The 20548-nt window shown below is 38.6% G+C and overlaps 1 protein-coding gene across 3 annotated transcripts in view; it reads left to right on the top strand.

Moving 5' to 3' along the window:
- The window catches only part of LOC139473644 (transmembrane protein 39A-like), a 94765-nt gene that overhangs the window by 63851 nt on the left and 10366 nt on the right, over window positions 1-20548 (top strand). For 2 of the 3 annotated variants that reach the window (XM_071256323.1, XM_071256322.1), the window contains exons 5-7: window positions 694-976; window positions 2906-2935; window positions 15255-15439. In XM_071256323.1, the coding sequence (XP_071112424.1) occupies window positions 694-976; window positions 2906-2935; window positions 15255-15439 (498 nt within the window). The remainder of the gene's footprint in view (window positions 1-693; window positions 977-2905; window positions 2936-15254; window positions 15440-20548) is intronic. The other variant, XM_071256324.1, reaches the window with a different exon arrangement.

Genomic DNA, 20548 nt, shown 5'->3' with positions numbered 1-20548 from the left:
AAACATTTAGTAAAGTTTAAATATGTTTTACAATTGTATACTTATCCTGCATTACTACGTCTGAAGTGACCCACCTGTGGCAGGGCTGCCTCCCCACAATGTTTTCAGATGTTACGGTCTTGCAGTAATGTGGTGGTTCATGACGTCATCACTTCTGTTATCATGTGCGCGCTGCGTGATAGGATAAGCCAGACAACTAGTTGGAATAAATTCTTCTTCAGCTGGACCTCACACAGCTTCTTCTTTCTGTCAAAACAAGCAGTAAATGCATTAAGGAGTAATGCAGGCTAAGTATACAAATATAAAAATATCTAGATTTTACTAGTAGTAGTAAGTTTTATGTAAAATTAACACATTGCTGCTTATATAATAATCCCAAGTACAACTGGAAATAAATAATGTTTAGTCATTTTTTGTGTGCAAAATATATATTAACATTGACGTTTTGACCAAGTTTCTAATCTCAAGTTTGCTCTAGCCAAGTCTTCTCCTACAGCAAAACATGGATGTTTTTGACAGCTCATTGTACACATTGCTCTTCCAAACTGTACCCCTGAATGGGGGGGGAGGTAAGTATGATAATGCAAAGTATGAACAAGAAAATATGTTTCTCCCACTTTTTTGCCTCTTCCTCTGAAGATTTTAGTAATGCATGTTGCATCTAAACTATCTATCTATCTTATCCTGTTTCAGACTAGCAACTTATTTGATACTGTTTGGGCCCACCTTGAAACCACTTTACCAGAGACAGCATGCATGGCCACGTACAGCCACATATGGGGACAAGAGTGTGGCCAAACACCGCCCCCTGGAGCGGGAGTCAGTGCTCTACCATAACTGTACCCTCACACCAGACATTGTCAGGGAGGAGGTGGAAGCACTCAAAAATGACTTCAATAACCGAGTGAAGCAAGTTCTTTTTAACTCCATGTTGACAGCATACTATATGGCCTTTGTGCCCCTCTGCTTTGCACAGGTATGTATCAGATAGGAATAGATTTCACACTGTTAGATTAGTTATGTACGTGAGAAAGTGATGAAGCAGGGTCCTGAGGGGTACATCAGGTTTTTATGAGTCCCGCATCATTTTTTATAGGTGGTATAAAACCTAACGCCGGATGCATAAAACCCCATGTACCCAGATTGAACCTGCTGCCAACATGTTTGAATATGACATTGTAAAAGAATTAAAACAAATTCAATATTGATAGAAAACAGCTTTTTGATTGAGCTGGGGTTACCTTGCGCTATGTCACGTGACTTTCATTGACACGGAAAAGCATGCAGCTTTGAAGGGATTTTTTCAATCTCTCAGAAATCCATGTGCAGCCTGACCTGCTCGTTGCGGGGTATAAGAGATTTATTCCCCTGCTCATAAATTTATTCCCTTCCATGGCGGGATAAACAGTATCTTATCAAGATCATGTGGACCAATCAGTTGGAGATCCGTGAAGATCCCCGTAGAAGAGATCTTCAGCAACCCATGCTTGCCATAAAAGACAGATATTATATTTAATTCTTTTAAAAATATTTTTCCGATAACGTAAACAATGAAAATAAAAAAACAAATAGGTAAGTGGATTTTATTAAATCTTTTATTTGCCGAAAATCGTCAAATTTTTGCTGCCTTGGTCCTCAATCTGGCAGTACAGTAAACTATGATTATAACAAACTCAAAGGGACTACTATTTTTAGTTCGTTATAACTGTAGTTTGTTATAAGCATATATACAGCATAACTACAGCAAATAGTCGGGACCAAAAAAAGTAAGTTTGTTATATCCGTCAGTGCGTTATAAGCGTGTTCGCTATAACCGTAGTTTACTGTATAATGTTTTAGCTTAGTTTTTTTTATTTACGACACTGAATTTAGTTGTAAATGTATTATTTAAATAATGTGATAAACATAACTTTCATATGTATAAACAGTAGGATTAGACTTTTAAAATGGTGTTTAACATGTAGTAGCAAAGATGTTTTACAAGCAGAAATCCCAGACACTATCAAAAGTTGATGACTGTGGCTCAGTGCATACAGGGGGGAATAGGCCAGAAGAGGGACCACACCCTATGGACGCAGAACAGCTACAACTGTAACTGATCAGTGCACAGCTGCTACCAGTTGTGAACAGTAGCTCTTATGTGTATGTGTTTGTTGTTTTAACGCCGCACTCAGCAATATTCCAGCTATATGACAGCCAGTAGCTCTTTAATTTTGAGACTATTATAATTGGTATTGCAGTATTTAAGTAAGATTCAAAGGCAATGAGTAACCAGAAATTAGTAACTTGAGTGATGTGTGAAGCCAATCGTGTATTTCCTGGCACATCTAAAAATGTGATGTCACACTTAATTTGGTATAAATGTGCCCATTGGCACACTTGAAATAAATTTAATTTTGATCCCTGGAGCATATTGGGGATGGACCATAGATGTTGCTTTCTATGTGTAATACCTAGTGGCTAATTTCAAAACTGCACATGGTGATCACATTTAGGGTTAATATTGATCACACTCTACATATTTAATGATGCATCCTTTCTTTTAACACTATGCTTGTTTTGCTTGGTGGTTTGGGGACACATCAATATGTCTTGCCTTTCTGTGCCTCAGAAGTCATAGATTGCACCTTGCATCTTTCATACATTTGTATTCATTAACTTTATCGTAATAAGATTTTTCTTATCACGGCATCATGACATCGTTCATGAAACTCTACATAAAGTAATTTCCTACTGAGTTAGGGATTTTGCGTCACTTATGCACTTGTGTCACCTATTGCTTTGTTCGCAATATGATAAGCTATGGTGTTCTGCCATACATGCTTGTATCAGGAATAGTTGAGGTGACATTGTAGGGTTTTCATCATGTTCATGTCAATCTTGTTAATTTCAACCTGCAATCTAGAATGTGCAGAACAACTGTGATACATGCTGGGTAAGTTGCCATGGAGACTCAGTTACTCTCATTGTTGTCGTTGTTGTTGTTGCTGTTACTGTGTTCTTATTTGAGTAAATATTTCAGTTTTAATATTGTTACATTTTTAGAGTTTTCAAACTGTTTAAGGAGTTGATTATTCTAAGTGTGGATGCCAAGACTGACACTGAACTCAGTACACTATGTTTATCAGCTGTAAGTGGAACGGGGGTGGGTACACTCAGCTTGCCAGACATCTCAGTAGTGAATCCCTATTAGAACTATATTGTAGTTTATTCACATGACAAACACAATATCAACACAGTCTGGCAACAGTCAGGTAAATGTGGAAATGGTATTATGAGAAAGCTAAGGTCTGTTAGGCAAACATTTTGCTTTGAACTGCTCTGATGGATGACACCATGGTACATAAATTATTGAGAATTATAATACTCTATTGTTTCAACTATACATTGTTTGTAGGAATTGACAGTTTTTTAGCTACTTTCTGCAATGTAAATGTTTAGCTCATGCATTAATTCTAAGCACATGTATTGCGAATGTACTGGAACAACAATCAAAGAGCACAAAATGCACATGCAGTATGTTCAAGTGTTCAAATGCAGCACTGATATCGAAGCACGAAGTTAAAGATTCTCATGTTTTATGAGTGTACTGCATGACGTGTCCGTGCAGCCTATTTGTGTTGTATTTATTTTTATTCATTTATCTATTAAAGGGGCACTAATCTCTGGCTTCTTCTCGGCTGTCTGACACTGGTCGCTAGGGATCACTAGCTGCCGTGAGTTGATTAGCTCGGTAACGCAACTGAGCGTGACGAGAGACTGGGCTACCGTCTGTAAGGACACCTAAATAAAGTTTCAGGCAATATCTGTTTTACGCATTTTTAAACACTGATTGGTTATCCATGAACAGTGAAGATTTCGACAAAGGGCGCATGTTAATTAATTTCTTCAACCTAAACAAACAGACAAAAAGAACAGTGGAAGCTAATCGGATGTTCTTATTTGGAAATACACCTGATGGTTATAGTTTAATAATAAAAAAAGTATCCATGCGGTGAAAGCATCTTCCGATTTCGGATTGCGTGGATAATACGATTACTACACCCTTGTTGTCATCCATGTTTCCTGGTATAACCCTACACTTGTGTATTTGTCGTCATTCACTTGATGCTCAGTTAATGATTTTATTAGGGGTACATGTATAAGTAGTGGTAGCACCACTCTGATTACCTAACGGGTTCCCATTTGGCATTTCTTGTGTCTGGTGTAATTAATTAATCTAAATCCAGATTTGAAGTGAGGTGAAATGTGTGTTATGTAATATGCACGTGGCAGCCGAGCAAGAGGAGTGATCAGTTGATTTACTGTTTTGTAAATCAACTGATCATTCCTCGCCATCAAAAGATCAACAGTAAGATACATTGATTGATTAATCACTGTTATCTTGCTGAGTGGATTTGTCAAATGTAATTGTTTTCATGTGTAGGTTTACTAAAGTAGACGGAATACAATAATATCATGGCGTGAAGTGCCGATGTAAAAACAACATACTTTGTTCAAAGGATTAACCAATAATACATTGATTGATTGCTCATTGTTATCTAACTCAATGGATTTTATTTATGAACCGTGGACATTATGAAAATTGTTGTCACGTGTGCTATCTCAGCTGACCAATGAGACTTTACTCCTATGTGAAACAGCTGAAACAAATTTAGTGATCAGTTGAGAAACGAACACGGGCTACAATGTCCCAATTTTAGAATATTTGATTGTTACAGAGACACGTGACATGCAATAAGTTAGTTTGTACAGCTGCAGACGAGACGTGTGGGATATTGTTCCTTTATGTGGATATTCACGGATGCATTCCTCGAACAAGGAAGCTGCCTAAAATTATACTTTGGTAGGTTGTCATTATGATATTTGCATTTTGTTTTCATTCATTTGCTGTAGCATTGAACAGAATCATTGTTGTTCCTCTACGTCTTGGTTGGGAAGTTCTTCGATGCGAGATAGACGTTGTTTTCACAAGTCTTTTCATTTGTAAGCATGTATATGTTATAGTCAATGTGTAAAATGTTATTCACTCAGGAAAATTTGAAAAATGTCTAAATATTTCTGTAATTTACAAAAGGATGGAAACATCTGTCCATTCATTAAACAGATTGACTAACAATTATTAAGAGGTTCAAAAGGGCTTAAAACATCACAATAGACTAATCATGCTAGGATTAGAAGCCAAAACTGCAGAAATGTACTTTGAATTTCATTTTCTTTTAATCCTATAATTTTCAGTCCCTGGGTGATGAAATTAAACCATAAAAATATTTAATTTTTGTTTATCAAAATAACATAAATGGACAGATTTTTCTGGCAATTTGTAAAATACATGTATTTAAATATTTAGGCGTTTAATAAATTGCCTAAATAATTTTTTTACACAATTTGACTATAAAATAAGCAATGCTCAGGTGAAATATTTACTTTGAATTGCAAGTCAAAATAGTGTAAAAGAAAAGTGACTTATCAAAACTTTGTCACCATTACCGATGCTAATCACAAAGATACCTCCATTTCCTTATTATTTCCAATCCTGTATTTCATTTTGTTGATCAATGTGACCATATGCCCTTTTACTATCAATAAAAGTGACAAATGCGCACAGGTCGCGAAATAGTCCAGATTTCTGCGATATCATCCGGGTACTCACGGGGATAAAACAATAACAAAGGCAACAACCAGTACCGGGGAATTGCTGTAGGTCAGTGCCCCTTTAATCTGATTAGTAAGTACTTTGATAATTTGATGCTGTATTTTAAGTCAAGTAACGTACAGGTCACAGAACATACATTACAATTAATGATATTCGCTGGCTCATAAATTATTTGTTTAATAATGTCCAGTTACTTGTGCCTTATCTTTAACTGAATATCATGACCACAGTTCTGCCAGAAGTGCACCATCACAGTCTGTGTAGTAGAGTGCTTACTGTGTATACTGTGTTAGCTTCAGTGCTATGTGTGGTGGACCGCACCACGTGCCACTGTGGTATAACTTGGTTATTGCTGACTACAAGTAAAGTACTCTTCATTCACAAATTGTAAATAAGAAAATGAAGATTGAGACTTGACTTTGGTACCGGTGTAACATAATGAGAGTGTGATCAGCATCAGAAGACAACTGTCTGCTGGCCAGCACCTTGGGCCAGTGAGCCTGCCTGTTCACTTGCTTGAATATTTGAACGATCAGTGCAGAATGTAAAGTGGCTGTTACTAAAACAGTTACACCTGTAACAACAAAGGAGACATTTCACACTAATCCTGTACTATAACTACCGGTAACATACCAGACATTACTGTTCTTTCAACATTATAAAACTTACATCTACGTAGATGATACTTACATCTACGTAGATGATACTTACATCTACATAGATGATACTTACATCTATGAAGATGATACTTACATCTACATAGATGATACTTACATCTATGTAAAAGATTCTTACATCTACGTAGATGATCCTTACATCTACGTAGATGATACTTACATCTACGTAGATGATACTTACATGTACATAGATGATACTTACATCTACGTAGATGATACTTACATCTACGTAGATGATACTTACATCTACGTAGATGATACTTACATCTACGTAGATGATACTTACATGTACATAGATGAAACTTTCATCTACATAGATGATACTTACATCAATGAAGATGATACTTACATCTACGTAAAAGATTCTTACATCTACGTAGATGATACTTACATCTACGTAGATGATACTTACATCTACGTAGATGATGCTTACATCTACGTAGATGATGCTTACATCTACGTAGATGATACTTACATCTATGAAGATGATACTTACATCTATGTAAAAGATTCTTACATCTACGTAGATGATACTTACATCTACATAGATGATACTTACATCTACGTAGATGATACTTACATGTACGTAGATGATACTTACATATATGTAGATGATGCTTACATCTACATAGATGATACTTACATCTATGTAAAAGATTCTTACATCTACGTAGATGATACTTACATCTACATAGATGATACTTACATCTACGTAGATGATACTTACATGTACGTAGATGATACTTACAAATATGTAGATGATGCTTACATCTACATAGATGATACTTACATCTACGTAGATGATATTTACATCTACGTAGATGATACTTACATCTACATAGATGATACTTACATCTACGTAGATGATATTTACATCTTCGTAGATGATACTTACATCTATGAAGATGATACTTACATCTACCTAGATGATGCTTACATCTATGTAGATGATGCTTACATCTACATAGATGATACTTACATCTACGGAGATGATACTTACATCTACATAGATGATACTTACATCTACGTAGATGATACTTACATCTACATATATGTTACCTACATCTACATAGAAGATTCTTACATCTACGTAGATGATACTTACATCTACATAGATGATACTTACATCTACATAGAAGATTCTTACATCTACGTAGATGATACTTACATCTACAAAGATGATACTTACATCTACATAGATGATACTTACATCTACGTACATGATACCTACATCTATGTAGATGATACTTACATCTACATAGATGATACTTACATCTACATAGAAGATTCTTACATCTACGTAGATGATACTTACATCTACAAAGATGATACTTACATCTACATAGATGATACGTACATGATACCTACATCTATGTAGATGATACTTACATCTACATAGATGATACTTAAATCTACATAGATGATACTTACATCTACATAGATGATACTTACATCTACGTAGATGATACTTACATCTACGTAGATGATACTTACATCTACAAAGATGATACTTACATCTACGTAGATGATACTTACATCTACAAAGATGATACTTACATCTACATAGATGATACTTACATCTACAAAGATGATACTTAGATCTACATAGATGATACTTACATCTACAAAGATGATACTTACATCTACGTAGATGATAGTTAAATCTACATAGATGATACTTACATCTACATAGATGATTCTCACTCCTTCATATTCACGTTTTACCTCTTAAACCTAATTTCCATAATGGAGAAATCATGAGGATCAACATATTCCTCCGGCTTTAACCATGTTATGGTTGATATATAATTTTGCTAAAATTTTGAGTAATGACCTATAGCTATAATCTATGTAGATGATACTGCTCACATCTACGTACAAGATACTTTCATCTTGGAATCAATATTTTCTCGAGTAATCGACACTAGTTCTGGGTCAGTTATATATAACCACTGGCTTAATTAAAAATGACCAATTTGCATGACTTTCTAACTTGACATGTCTTAACTAAGGTATTATCTAAACATTGCATAAAGTAAATCTTCATTTCAATATGTGGAAGTTACTGGAGAATGACACATGCCATTACAACTGTAATAAAGATAGGATACCATAAAATGTTCTCCAAACTACAAACAAATTAACATCTTCTACATTGATGTCGCTTTCATCTACATAGGTGATACTTGTTTTTAGTTTTAGACTGTGGCACTAATACGCTTTCATAGATTCCAGACCATATAGTTCTCTGTTGAAATCTTCCACTGGTACCTTTTGCTGTACGGGAAGTTTTGAATTTCCTATTTTTGTATTTCTAAAGCAAGGTTCCATGAGGGTGCAGCTTCTACTGCATGTTACAGAGCAGTCAGTGATTCGGTGTGGACACTGTGTGTTCACATCAGGCAAGTGCTCACCTGCTGCCTTGGGATGTTCACAAGTGTTATTAATGTTTTCCAACATTTGTCAAATGAGGCTAAAGTTTGATTCTCAAATTTTCTTATTTCTTTCATTATTTCTCCATGAAACTTTTCAAATTCATCATGTTAGTTTGGACTTTTGCCTGTTGTTATCACAGAAATATGACATTATATATTTACAATTAAGCATCAGAGGATACCCAGAATGAAACCCAGATTTCCCCCTGAATATATCTGTGCACCAGAACGCTGAACATCTAAGATCTGCATCACTTGGGGGTGTCCTCTGCCATCAACCAGAAACCATATCAGTGAAATTCTGTTCAAAGTGGTGCTATGCCAAACTCACAGTATCTGTTAAAGTTGTAACAAGCTGTAGGTATGGAGAATAATGACTTCTGGTGATTAAAGGTGTGCATACTTATTTTAAGAAATTGCACCAATGCAAGTTTCTCGTGGACACTTGGAATGTACTGTTTATCCCAGAATACTTTGAGTGTATTGTATATCTCATTGCTTTGTTTAGCTCCAAGTATCAAAACTAATCAATGTTTGGTGAAGAATCAAACAATTGTCCACAAAGTGGTTTCAAAATCTTGTACATTAATGAATTGACGATATGACAGGTTGTTTTCTGCATGTGAATAGTATGTATATATTCTCCCCACAGTGTCTGGCAGCATGGCCTCTGTCACGTCACATTCAGTATTCCCTCCTAGTTCTTCTGGCACAACTATGATGTTCATTGCCTCTTGTAGAAAGTGGCTTATTTGTTGTATGGTAATTCTTTCTCTGTTGTTTTTCCTATATTTTCTCTGCTTCACAAGAGAGCTGAATTATTATTTTGTCAGTTTCGTTCACTTGTCACCATTGCTGTGAGTGCACAACTTACTGTGTGTTATTAACATGTTCATGTGGCCAACCAGGGAGGACTTTGGGTCAGTACATTTGAGCATTAATTCCTGAGCAGGACTTATGAACTATGGTATGTTTTCCCATAAATTATATTGATATCAACTTGGTAGTGATGTTAAGCTTCGTGTAAACAATTTTTCATTTTTGATAAGTGAGTGAGCTACAAGTTAGACAATATCTCAGGCATGGAGCAATAAACTATACATTAATAAAATGTCCAGCAAAACAGTAACATATATTATTTTTGCGAATCCTCTACCTCTATTACATCTTTGGCCATGAATCCTGTATTTTGGCTTCAGTCACACTAATTAGAATTTTGAGATTTTCAACAGATGTCCTCTTCACTGTCAATCACACACAATAGTCGTTCCCAATATAGCACTATAGCTACTCAAGCTATGACATGTATAATGGCGAGAACCTCACTTCTTTCCTGTGTGAATCAACACCTATTTATAGTTGTAACTGTCTAGCACTTGGTAGTAGTCACATTAGTCTAAGATTGTTCTAATAGTTTTCTATAAAACAGACAAATTAAGTCAATATTAATAGCTGCTAATTGTAGTGACAATCATACTCACGTAAGTGTTTTTGTAAGGTCGTAATGGAGTCACCCTCTACTCCTGGTTGCAAGAAGTGGGGCCTCTTTATGATCACAGGAGATCCTCATTGCAGCTGCTGGAAGTGCAAAGAGGCTATATGAACAGATGAGGCAAAATGCAATCAGTGCTCAAATCTATCCAAGAAAGTGTTCACCATGTTAGCTGAAGCTTTAACTAAAGCTAGAAGGCGTGAAGCAGCTAAGAAGAAAGTTAAAGTCATTGTGACAATTGACACTGAAGTAGTCTCTGATCTACCCCAGCGCCTCCTACTCCTACTCGGGCAAAAGAATCATCTCCTGCATTCTCTATGAACTTGATTCAACAACTCTTAAAACAACAGCAGGAAATGATGGAAGCCATGTTTGAGTCATGCTTCTCAGCTATAAACCAAGATATGGAGATTATGAAGAAGAGGCAAACAGTATTGGCTAAGAAGAGTCCTCCAGCCAAGAGGCTGCATGGGGGACAGCAATCTGTTTATGCCACAGCCACGGCCATACGGCCTACCCCACCTGACCGTACCGACCAGCTGGGTAGAAGCTCTCAAGCTTTACCCTACCATGATACACAGGCATCTGGATCTCAGCTTGGGTCCCGTCGGGGTACCGCAAGGCCATACTTCCCAGCTAAGACACTGTGGGGTCACTGCACGGATTCCAAGGTAACCCAGCCGAATGTCCAGCTGACAGGCCTACTTATGGTCGCCATCAACCATCGGTACCCAAGCCATTTACAACCTCCTATGACAGAAAATTCACCACCTAAGATGCCGGAATATGGAAGATGTCATGCTCCTACACATCATCTCAACATATCCACCAGACATTGCTGTGGCCGAGTTATGCAGGCAAGGTGGTAGACCAGGCCTCCAAAAATCTACTCAAGCTCAGACATGATGACCGGCTAGCCTTACCTACTTTTAAGTGGAAGTGGTGTAGAACTCATGACTCTCCACTTCTGGATCATCAAGTTTTGGACGAAGATTTTACGAAACTAGTACGCAACCCTAATACTAATGTCACGTTGCCTGCTTCACGGATCAAGGACCTGTCATGACATCCAGACATTCAATTGACATTGGCGCATATATCATCTGGTTTATCACCGGAATCAGGCACATCATTCCACAGTTGCAGACATCATATGAAGGCATACCCGGAGAGACTCCTGTGACTATTAGCTACTCTGGGTTCAATGTCAACAACTACTAGCACAGATAAGTTCAAGAGCTGTTTCAAACCAAACTAAGAGGTTGATATTGTCACAACCAATATCTGCTCATCAGCCTCAACCTACATGATGCCTATCTTCATGTCCCGATGATAAGCCCATCGTCACAGAAATACCTTCGCTTCGCAATCAATTGTCTATGTTACAAGTTCCAGGTCTTACCATTCGGAATATCAATAGCCCCTTGGCTATTTACAAGGATTACAGAGCCAGTCATTAGGTTTGCCCACCTCCAGCTAGTACGAGTCCATGGGTACCTGGACGATTTCCTGGCTGCAGATAAAAAAGAAGCTCAGTTACGCCGGGACATGCTATTTCTGGTCCAGCTTATGACCTACCTAGGCTTCCTAGTCAATCCCTCCAAGTCCGAGACCACTCCGGTTCAAGACATCGTATACATCGTAGCACGTTTCCAACTACACAAGGGATATCTATGTCCACCAGAAGATTGATTCGTCAAGCCTATTACTATGATTCAATCCCCATCAAGTCAACCCAGCAGGTCTCTAAGGTGGTGGATGTCACTTCTAGGCAACCTAACGTCTCCACAGGATATGACCTTCAGAAGAAGGTTGATCCTCTGCAGACATGGATCAACTCACTATGATCCAACACCTTAGAGTTCAAGACTCAGTTACCTCCCAACTTATTACAGGACCTGGATCAGTGGACACACAGAGAGCATGTGATGAGCGGCATTCCCCTGACTTATCCAACTCCCGAACACCATCTATTCACATACGCGCAAGATTCGGGATGGGCAGCCCATATGGACGATCTCGCGGTACAGGGATTTTGGAGCACCAGAGAGAGGATCCTTCATTTCAACTGCAAGGAAATGAAGGCCATCTCTTACGCCATCTTGGTATGGAAGATACGTCTCTCCAAATCATCTATCCTCATAGCCATGGACAACACCACAGTAGTGGCATACATTCAGAAACAAGGAGGAACCAAATCCATTTCTCTGATGATGGAGACTACAAGATTCTTTGCCTTGGCAGACTCCATCAGTTGCCAGATGGAAGCGAGACAGATTCCTGGGAAGCTGAACATCCTTGTCGACAGCCTTTCCAGCCAGGGGAGAATAGTGGCAACAGAATGGACTTTACATCCCCAGATCTTTGCTTGGATAACCACGTCATGGGACACACCACATCTAGATCTCTTTGCCACCTGCCTAAACCATTTACTTCAGGTTATTTCAGTCCGGTTCCCAATCCAATGGCTCACCAGATCGATGTGCTTTCGATGAATTGGACAGGCCATTTGCATACGCATTCCCACTATTGTCTCTCTTAGACAAGGTCATCCACAAGGTGGAGGAGACGGATTGCATGATAATCTTAATGGCACAATTCTGGTCCAGCAGAGCATGGTCCCCCCGATTATTAAGTCTATTAATGGAAGAGCCTCTCCTGTTACCTCTCTGTCAAGATATGTTACGACAACCCAGGTCAAACATTTTCTGTGACAATCTAACTGCGTGGAAGTTACCATGCAATAGATGCAGACATCCGGGTACTCTGAGCTTGCCTCAGAAGCTGTGGCAAGATCATGGAGACCTTCATCCTCCCTTATATATGACAACAGATGGGATAAATTTGTCCAATTCAGAAGAAGACTGGGGATTATATCTAATACAATATCAATCTTTGTGGTAGCAGACTTTCTTCTACATCTACGTCAGGACAATAAGTTCTGACATTGGACGATACAATGGTACAGATCAGGATGACCGACTCTCAGAGGGTGAGTACACCTTTGATTATCCAGTCTATTAGGTGTTGGATGGATTAGGAGCACCTTGAGTATTAACTGCTAACAGACGTCATTATCCAATAAAAGGGAAGTGACATCACAACCAGAAGTGATGTCAGCACTGTTAATAGTGTCACAAATCAAAATTTAACAAGAAATGACGTATAGAAGAAATGAAGTAATGAAATATAATAATTCTTGTGAAGGTATCACATATTTGCTTGGTTCTTGATGCATTCTGATTTTCAAGTCCTCAGGAGGAATTACAGAGGAAATTATCTTGAGTCAGGATTAGAATCAGTGAATAAATGGTTTCCAGAAGAGGATTACTGTCAGTTACACAGGGAGTTACTAGAGGTAGATTCTTCCAGGGTCCGTCAGGTATATTCTGGTAAAGATGTAATAGAGGTAGAGGATTTGCAAAAATTATCCACCAATAGTTATCATTGTTAATATAATTCTAAGAATACTACCTCTATTACATGAAAAGTACTTGCACCCACCTCCCCAATTTATCTACCTCTAGTGGTTAGATGTGGGAAAGAAGCTTGGGTTGCTATAGTGCTATATTGGGAACAACTAATTGTGTGTGATTGACAGTGTAGAGGATGTCTGTTGAAAATCTGAAAATTTTACTTAGTGTGACTGAAGCCAAAATACAGGATTTATGGCCAAAGATGTAATATAGAGGTAGTATTCTTAGAATCATATTTAATGATAACTATTGTTCCATATCACAGATACATAGATACAAGTAAAACACAATGTAATGTTATATTGTAACTCTTGGCCGCATCATACCAAAAGACGTTTAAAGATGGTACTTGTTGTTACACTGTCTGGCGCTCGGCATTATGAGGCTAAAACAAGGACTGGTCGGCTCGGAGTCAATATACTGTGTCTGAGTGGGGTATTCATGTTAAACTGCGGCATATTGTCTTAGTGAGCTAGCACTATAAATCGGCATCAGTCCGGACTAGTACAAGCAGCCACTCAAACACACACACGTACATGCACGTCGCTATATAAGTACAATAATCTTGGACGCGACGTTAAACCCCATTTCACCTCACCACAAGCCATCTACAAAGGATCTATATTGGATTTAATTTGCTAACGTGTGGTGATACCTATTTGCATGAGATCACATACACGTTTTGAGTACAGGTTTTAGCTTTATCATTAGTGTATGAATGACAGTTTATTAACTTGGAAATAAGGGATTTTCCACAGTTTCATTTTTGGATAAGCAGACTGTAGGTTGATATGTTGTTCATATATTTGATCCAACATACTGTATGGACGGTCAGTCAGAAAAGAAAGGTAAGTTCATACAGTCAACGGTCAAATGACCACTCTAAAAATTATGTCAAACTGGTTTGAGGGAGATAAGTTTGACAGTTATTGATAGATTGCAATCACATTTAACTCGTAGACAGTTCCTTAACACATCAAGTTTAAGATCAGCTGAATTAGTTAGGCTTGATAAATATCAATAGATTTAGCCCCAATTCAGCATGGTTCAGTAAATGAACTTCTCTTATGCATGTGACTGGTTTAAGACGCTGAACATAACTTTCTTTGATCTATAAATGAATGGAATTAACCATTTCAATTTCTTGACATACATTTCATAGACAGTCCAATCTGTTGTTATATTGGTCCAAGAGCCCAAACATTATGCTTGTTTCAAACACAGCTCATTGTCTCCTGGTAACAAAAAAAATATCCAAAAATTGAAATTGTCCCAGAAAATTAATTATACTTCAGACTTGGAAAAAAGGAAATTGTTGCAAGGTGTTCTTCCTGAAAAGATATTCAGGCTCAAAATGTCTGGTTTTGCAGCTGTTGTCGGTCCCTTACTAAAATGTTACTGAGATATTGCTGAACTGTTGCCGTATTCGAAGTAAGTATGTATAATTAGAAACTCCAGTGTTATTTAGATTAGTTTGTGAGTGTATGAGAACTGCAGCTAATAACTCTTCTTCCACAGAACACCCTATACTACGACACATGGTGGGTAGGACAACACGTATGTCTCACCTGGCTCAGTGCTTTTCTCATGCTCATTGCCCACTTCCTGTCACCTCGCTACCTTGACCTTCTGCATCGATGTGCCCTTCACCTTGGTCGGTGGCAGCGTGTGGAGGGACGACATGCTCATGTGCCATATAATGCGTAAGTTGTATGTATACTTAAGTGCATATGTATTAAATAATTGTTATTCTGATAAAACATATCAAATTCCATCTCTCATCAATCCCATAGCTCGGAACGAAAAACCTGTGTCTCTCAAGCAGGTCACTATCCACAGATACCTCCCTCCTTGCCTTTCCTTCTCATTCAGCCTCATTGCAAATGTTTTCAAAATTGAACTTGTTCAACTCAACATTCTATTGTTATGGTAGGCTATTTGGGTTAGACTTGTAAGGTTACTACGTATAATAATGTGTCGATTTTTGTTTTGCTTTACAATTTTTGTGGGGTTTTACCACCTGATCATCTGATCGTGACAGAAGGTAATGTATGATTATGTCTACAGTTTGTTAGAATTCTTGTGAATACCCTACCTCTATTACATCATAGCCATCAGAACCACACTACAAATTTCATTAATTATCAACAGATGTCCTCTTCACTGCCAACATATCTAACAGTTGTGAGGGAAACCCTATCCCTAGGTGCCTTTCATGCAAGAAAAGCAATTGAACGCAGTTATTGTGAGCATTGTCCAAGGAGAAGTTTGAGAAACTTTCTAAGGCATGGCTCAATGAACCTGATTATAAAAAGAACACCAGAGCGTCAGCAAAATATTCATCTGCTTCCTGTAAAAAAGTGATTAAGTCCGTTGTGACACCTAAAGATAATCAGGTGGATGACAAGTGAGTGTCGGGTGGGGACGCCGTCTCGCCTTTTGAGGAGAAGAGATCTTGTCGCTCATCCCACTCTCCCAATATAGTTAAGGAGCCGATGTACCTTTCAGGTTTTATTGTAACCAGTCACGTACATCTGGAAGCAGCTGGTAAGGTGAATAATCTAGGCTTGGAAGAATCAACTGATCTCCACTCTATGCCACGTTTCCCCTTTAACTTAAATGAGTTCACAGAAAAAATAACCAATTCCATGTCTGTAATGATTGACAAACGTATGCAATCAATGTCTCATGAAATCTCATATCTAAAAGAATCCGTCGCACAACACAACATTCAATAGAGATCTAAGGCTGAATATGACAGGGCATCCTCACACAACAGACATGCACACAGTCAAACTGAATCAGATTATTATTAGGACAGTAGGAGAGTCATAAAAAGAGATCGAGAATCTCATAGATCCTCTCCCTACCGCACACATCATAGAGTAGATTGTGAATCACGGACATTGCATCACAGTGTGCACAGAAATACACACCAGTCACCTTCTAGCCACTATGATAGACGAACTGACAACAAATCAGGATAGAATTGCCAAACGTGAGCCATCCCATTACGTCACACACTCCAGTTATACGAGCGGGAAAAGCGAAGTGGATGTTACGTCACAATCATACAGTTATAGAACACGTGATTCCCGCTCCGCTAGCCTTAGATCAGTTGACCGGTATTATTCTACCCCAAGCCATATGTCCTACCCCAGGTGCAGCCTGAGCAGGGGGTGCGGTTCTATCGCTAAAACTGGTTCATGCAATTGGGACTCTACTACGGGGGATAATTACAAACCAAATTAAAGCTGCAAGCAGCAATGGCGGGCTCCAAGTTACACTGTGCACAAACGTCCATGTTCGAATCCTTAAAGGGTTTCCTTGTACCAAATCCGTCACAAGTAGGCACAACTTGCAGGGTATTGCCGCTACGAAATTGGCGTGTGCTAAGACTGTTTTAGACCCATTTCCGACATCAAACATGTTCGAATCCTCAAAGGGTTTGTTTGTACCAACTCTGTCAAAAGATAGTCACCCTTTGCAGGACATTGGCGTGTTCCAGGGGTGTCCCAAATTCTAATCAAATATTACCACCAAGTGTTGTTACTTTTTCCATGCACCCAAGAACAGAAAATAAGATGCATATGTAAACATTCATGTAAACTTGCAATAGTTTCTGTCAACAAGCTAACAAGATATGATCGTTAAAGTAAAATTTCGGTAATTTTTTTTATCAAAATCAAAATCCAATACAACCGCAACTAACACAGATATCCCAAAACAGCTATTAGAGTTTGCTGTGTTGTGTGTGGAGACAATTCTCCGAAAATTTGGAAGCATTTCATGCAGTGGACTCGGAGTTGTTTGCGTTTGAAGACAGGTACCCAAAAGACACTGTGAAAACCTTGAATCCAATATGGTTGCCAAACCATGTGACCAATGACCAAGGTCAAAGAACAAAATTTGTCAAGCAGCTCAAGCAGCAGATACATGCAAGTTTTCAAAGTAATCGGATAAGCGGTTGCGGAGCAATAGGGCGAAATACATCTTTAAAAACGTCTTGATTTTTAGTTATCTGCCCTTGGCCTTTTGGCCTACGGCCTTGGGTTTTTGGCGGGCACTAGTACCCAATGGTCTTCATACACATACAAAATTTGAACAAAATCGAGCCAGTGGTTATTTTTCTAGCTCTGGTACAAAAATCAGCGGAATAATAATAATATTAAATCAAACGCTAACACTGGGACTCTTCAGCCTTTCGGCTTGGTGACTCTTTAACAGGCCGTAACTTCTTTGTCAGTTGGCTCCAGTCAAACGGATTAGCGTTCTGCGTTCGTCCGGGCCCCGGGTTCCTGTCGCATTGCTGAGATAAAGTGCTAAACCTGTTCCCCACCTCGTTCATATATTCGAATCCTCAAAGGGTTTACCTGTACCAACGCCATCAAATGTGAAGAACCTCTTGTGAGACATCACCACTACTAAATTGACCTGGGTGTCCCAGGATGTTTAAACCAATTTCCAGCTTCGACCATGTTCGAATCCTCAAATGGTTTGTTTGTACCAATGCCATCAAATGTAAGGAACTGCTTGCAAGACATCACCACATGTGTCTTAAAGTGTTCTTAACCCATGTTTGACTTCGACCATGTTTGAATCGGCTTATGGTTTGCTTGTTCCAACGCCGTCAAATGTAATAAACCGCTTGTGATACATCACCACACATGTCCTAGGGTGTTCTTAACCCATGTTTGACTTCGACCATGTTCGAATCCCCATATGGTTTGCTTGTACCAACGCCATCAAATGTAATGAACCGCTTGTGAGACATCACAACAAGTGTCCCAGTTTGTTCTTAACCAATGTTTGACTTCGACCATGTTCGAATCCCCATATGGTTTGCTTGTACCAACGCCATCAAATGTAATAAACCGCTTGTGAGACATCACCACAAGTGTCCCAGTGTGTTCTTAACCCATGTTTGTCTTTGACCATGTTCGAATCCGCAAATGGTTTGGTTGTACCAACGCCATCAAATGTAATGAACTGCTTGTGAGCCATCACCACATGTGTCCCAGTGTGTTCTTAACCCATTTGTTTCTTTGACCATGTTCGAATCCGCATATAGTTTGCTTGTACCAACTCCGTCAAAAGATAGTCACCGTTTGCAGGACATTACCGCTACCAAATTGGCGTGTGCCACAGTTTCTCAGAGTGTACTAAACCAATTTCCGACCTCGACCATATTCTAATCAGCAAATGGTTTGCTTTAAACAACGCCGTCAAAAATAAGGTACCGTAGCAATTGGCAATTGAGAAATGAACAATCAAGCCAGCGAGTCTGACCACCCGATGCGATTAGTCGCCTCCTGTGACAAGCATAGTTGCCTGTTGAGACAAGCATCGGTTGAAAAAGGCCAATTCTAATCCTGGTCGTTAAGGGTAGTACACATAATACTGAACAAGACTGTGGAGAACGCTTGCAAAGCCAGTGAATGGGGGTGTATGGTAGATTTATGAGGCGCTTCCTTCAGTATTTGTACTCAAGTCTGATTTTTTAACTTAAATCAAATAATACCACACCAAGCAGTGGTGCTTTCAGTATGCAAACCAGGACAAAATGAGCTACATATAGTCTCAAAGCTTCATGCAAACTTTCAATAGTTTCTGTTAAGAACCTTACAAGCTATGATCTTAAGAGTAAAATTTCGGTGAAAAAAATGATCAAAATCAAAATCCAATATTGCCGCAACTAAAAAAGATATCGGAAAACGGCTATGCTAATTTGTTGTGTTCTGTATGGAGACAATTATCAGAAAGTTTTAAAGCATTTCGTGCAGTGGATTCAGAGGAGATAGTATTTGAAGACAGGTACCCCAAAAACCCTTTGAAAACCTTGAATCCAATATAGCTGCAAAACCACGTGATCAATGACCAAAGTCAAAGAACAAAAAATATCAAAGAACTGAAGCAGCAGATACATGCAAGGTTTCAAAGTAATCGGATAAGCGGTTGCGGAGCAATAGGGCGAAATACACCTTCAAAAATTTCTTGTTTTTCAGTTATCTGCCCTTGGCCTTTAGGCCTACGGCCTTGGGTTTTTGGCGGGCACTAGTACCCAACGGTCTTCAAACACACACAAAATTTGAACAAAATCGAGCTGGTGGTTATTTTGCTAGGGCAGGTACAAAAATCGGCGGAATAATAAATAATAATAATAATAATAATAATAATAATAATAATAATAATAATAATAAATCGAACGATTAGAATAGGGCTCTACAGCCTTTCGGCTTGGAGCCCTAATAATTATTCCATTAAAGATATCATTGCAGAACTTTATAATCTGATGCCGGCCTTAAAAACCAGATAATAAAGACAAAACGGCTGCCAAACCCTTGTTAGAACCTGCTGGGTATGAAGAACCTGTCAGCAAAACTGAAGAATTTCATACCCTCCCCTGTCCGTCATACATTCATGACGTCATCAATAAAATCGAAGCATCATTGAACGCTTCATCGGCGCATCATGTCAGACTTGGTATGCCTGCTATTAAAAAAAGTGCTTATAAGTCAAGACACACGATGCTCCTTTCGCACAACAGCCTAGTATTGATGAAGATTTCTATGATCTTGTTAAGAAACCTAACACTGGATTGCAGCTGGAATTTGCCACGTCATTCCCACGAACTATCAAAGCGAAGGTCTTCCCTTCGACACCGCCATGGAGATAAAGCTACAGCAGACCAGGTTTATTCACAGCTCACTGGACCATATGCTGAAGATGCAGGAAGATCTTCAATCAGCACAAGTTTGGATGTCAGCACAGTTCCTGCTCATGCAAAGAAATCATCTGCTACAGCAAGTTCA

Source organism: Haliotis cracherodii, unplaced genomic scaffold (genome assembly GCF_022045235.1).
Source record: "Haliotis cracherodii isolate W230 unplaced genomic scaffold, xgHalCrac1.p SCAF_3, whole genome shotgun sequence".
Lineage (NCBI taxonomy): Eukaryota > Metazoa > Mollusca > Gastropoda > Lepetellida > Haliotidae > Haliotis > Haliotis cracherodii.
This window is presented reverse-complemented; position numbering and strand designations above follow the sequence as displayed.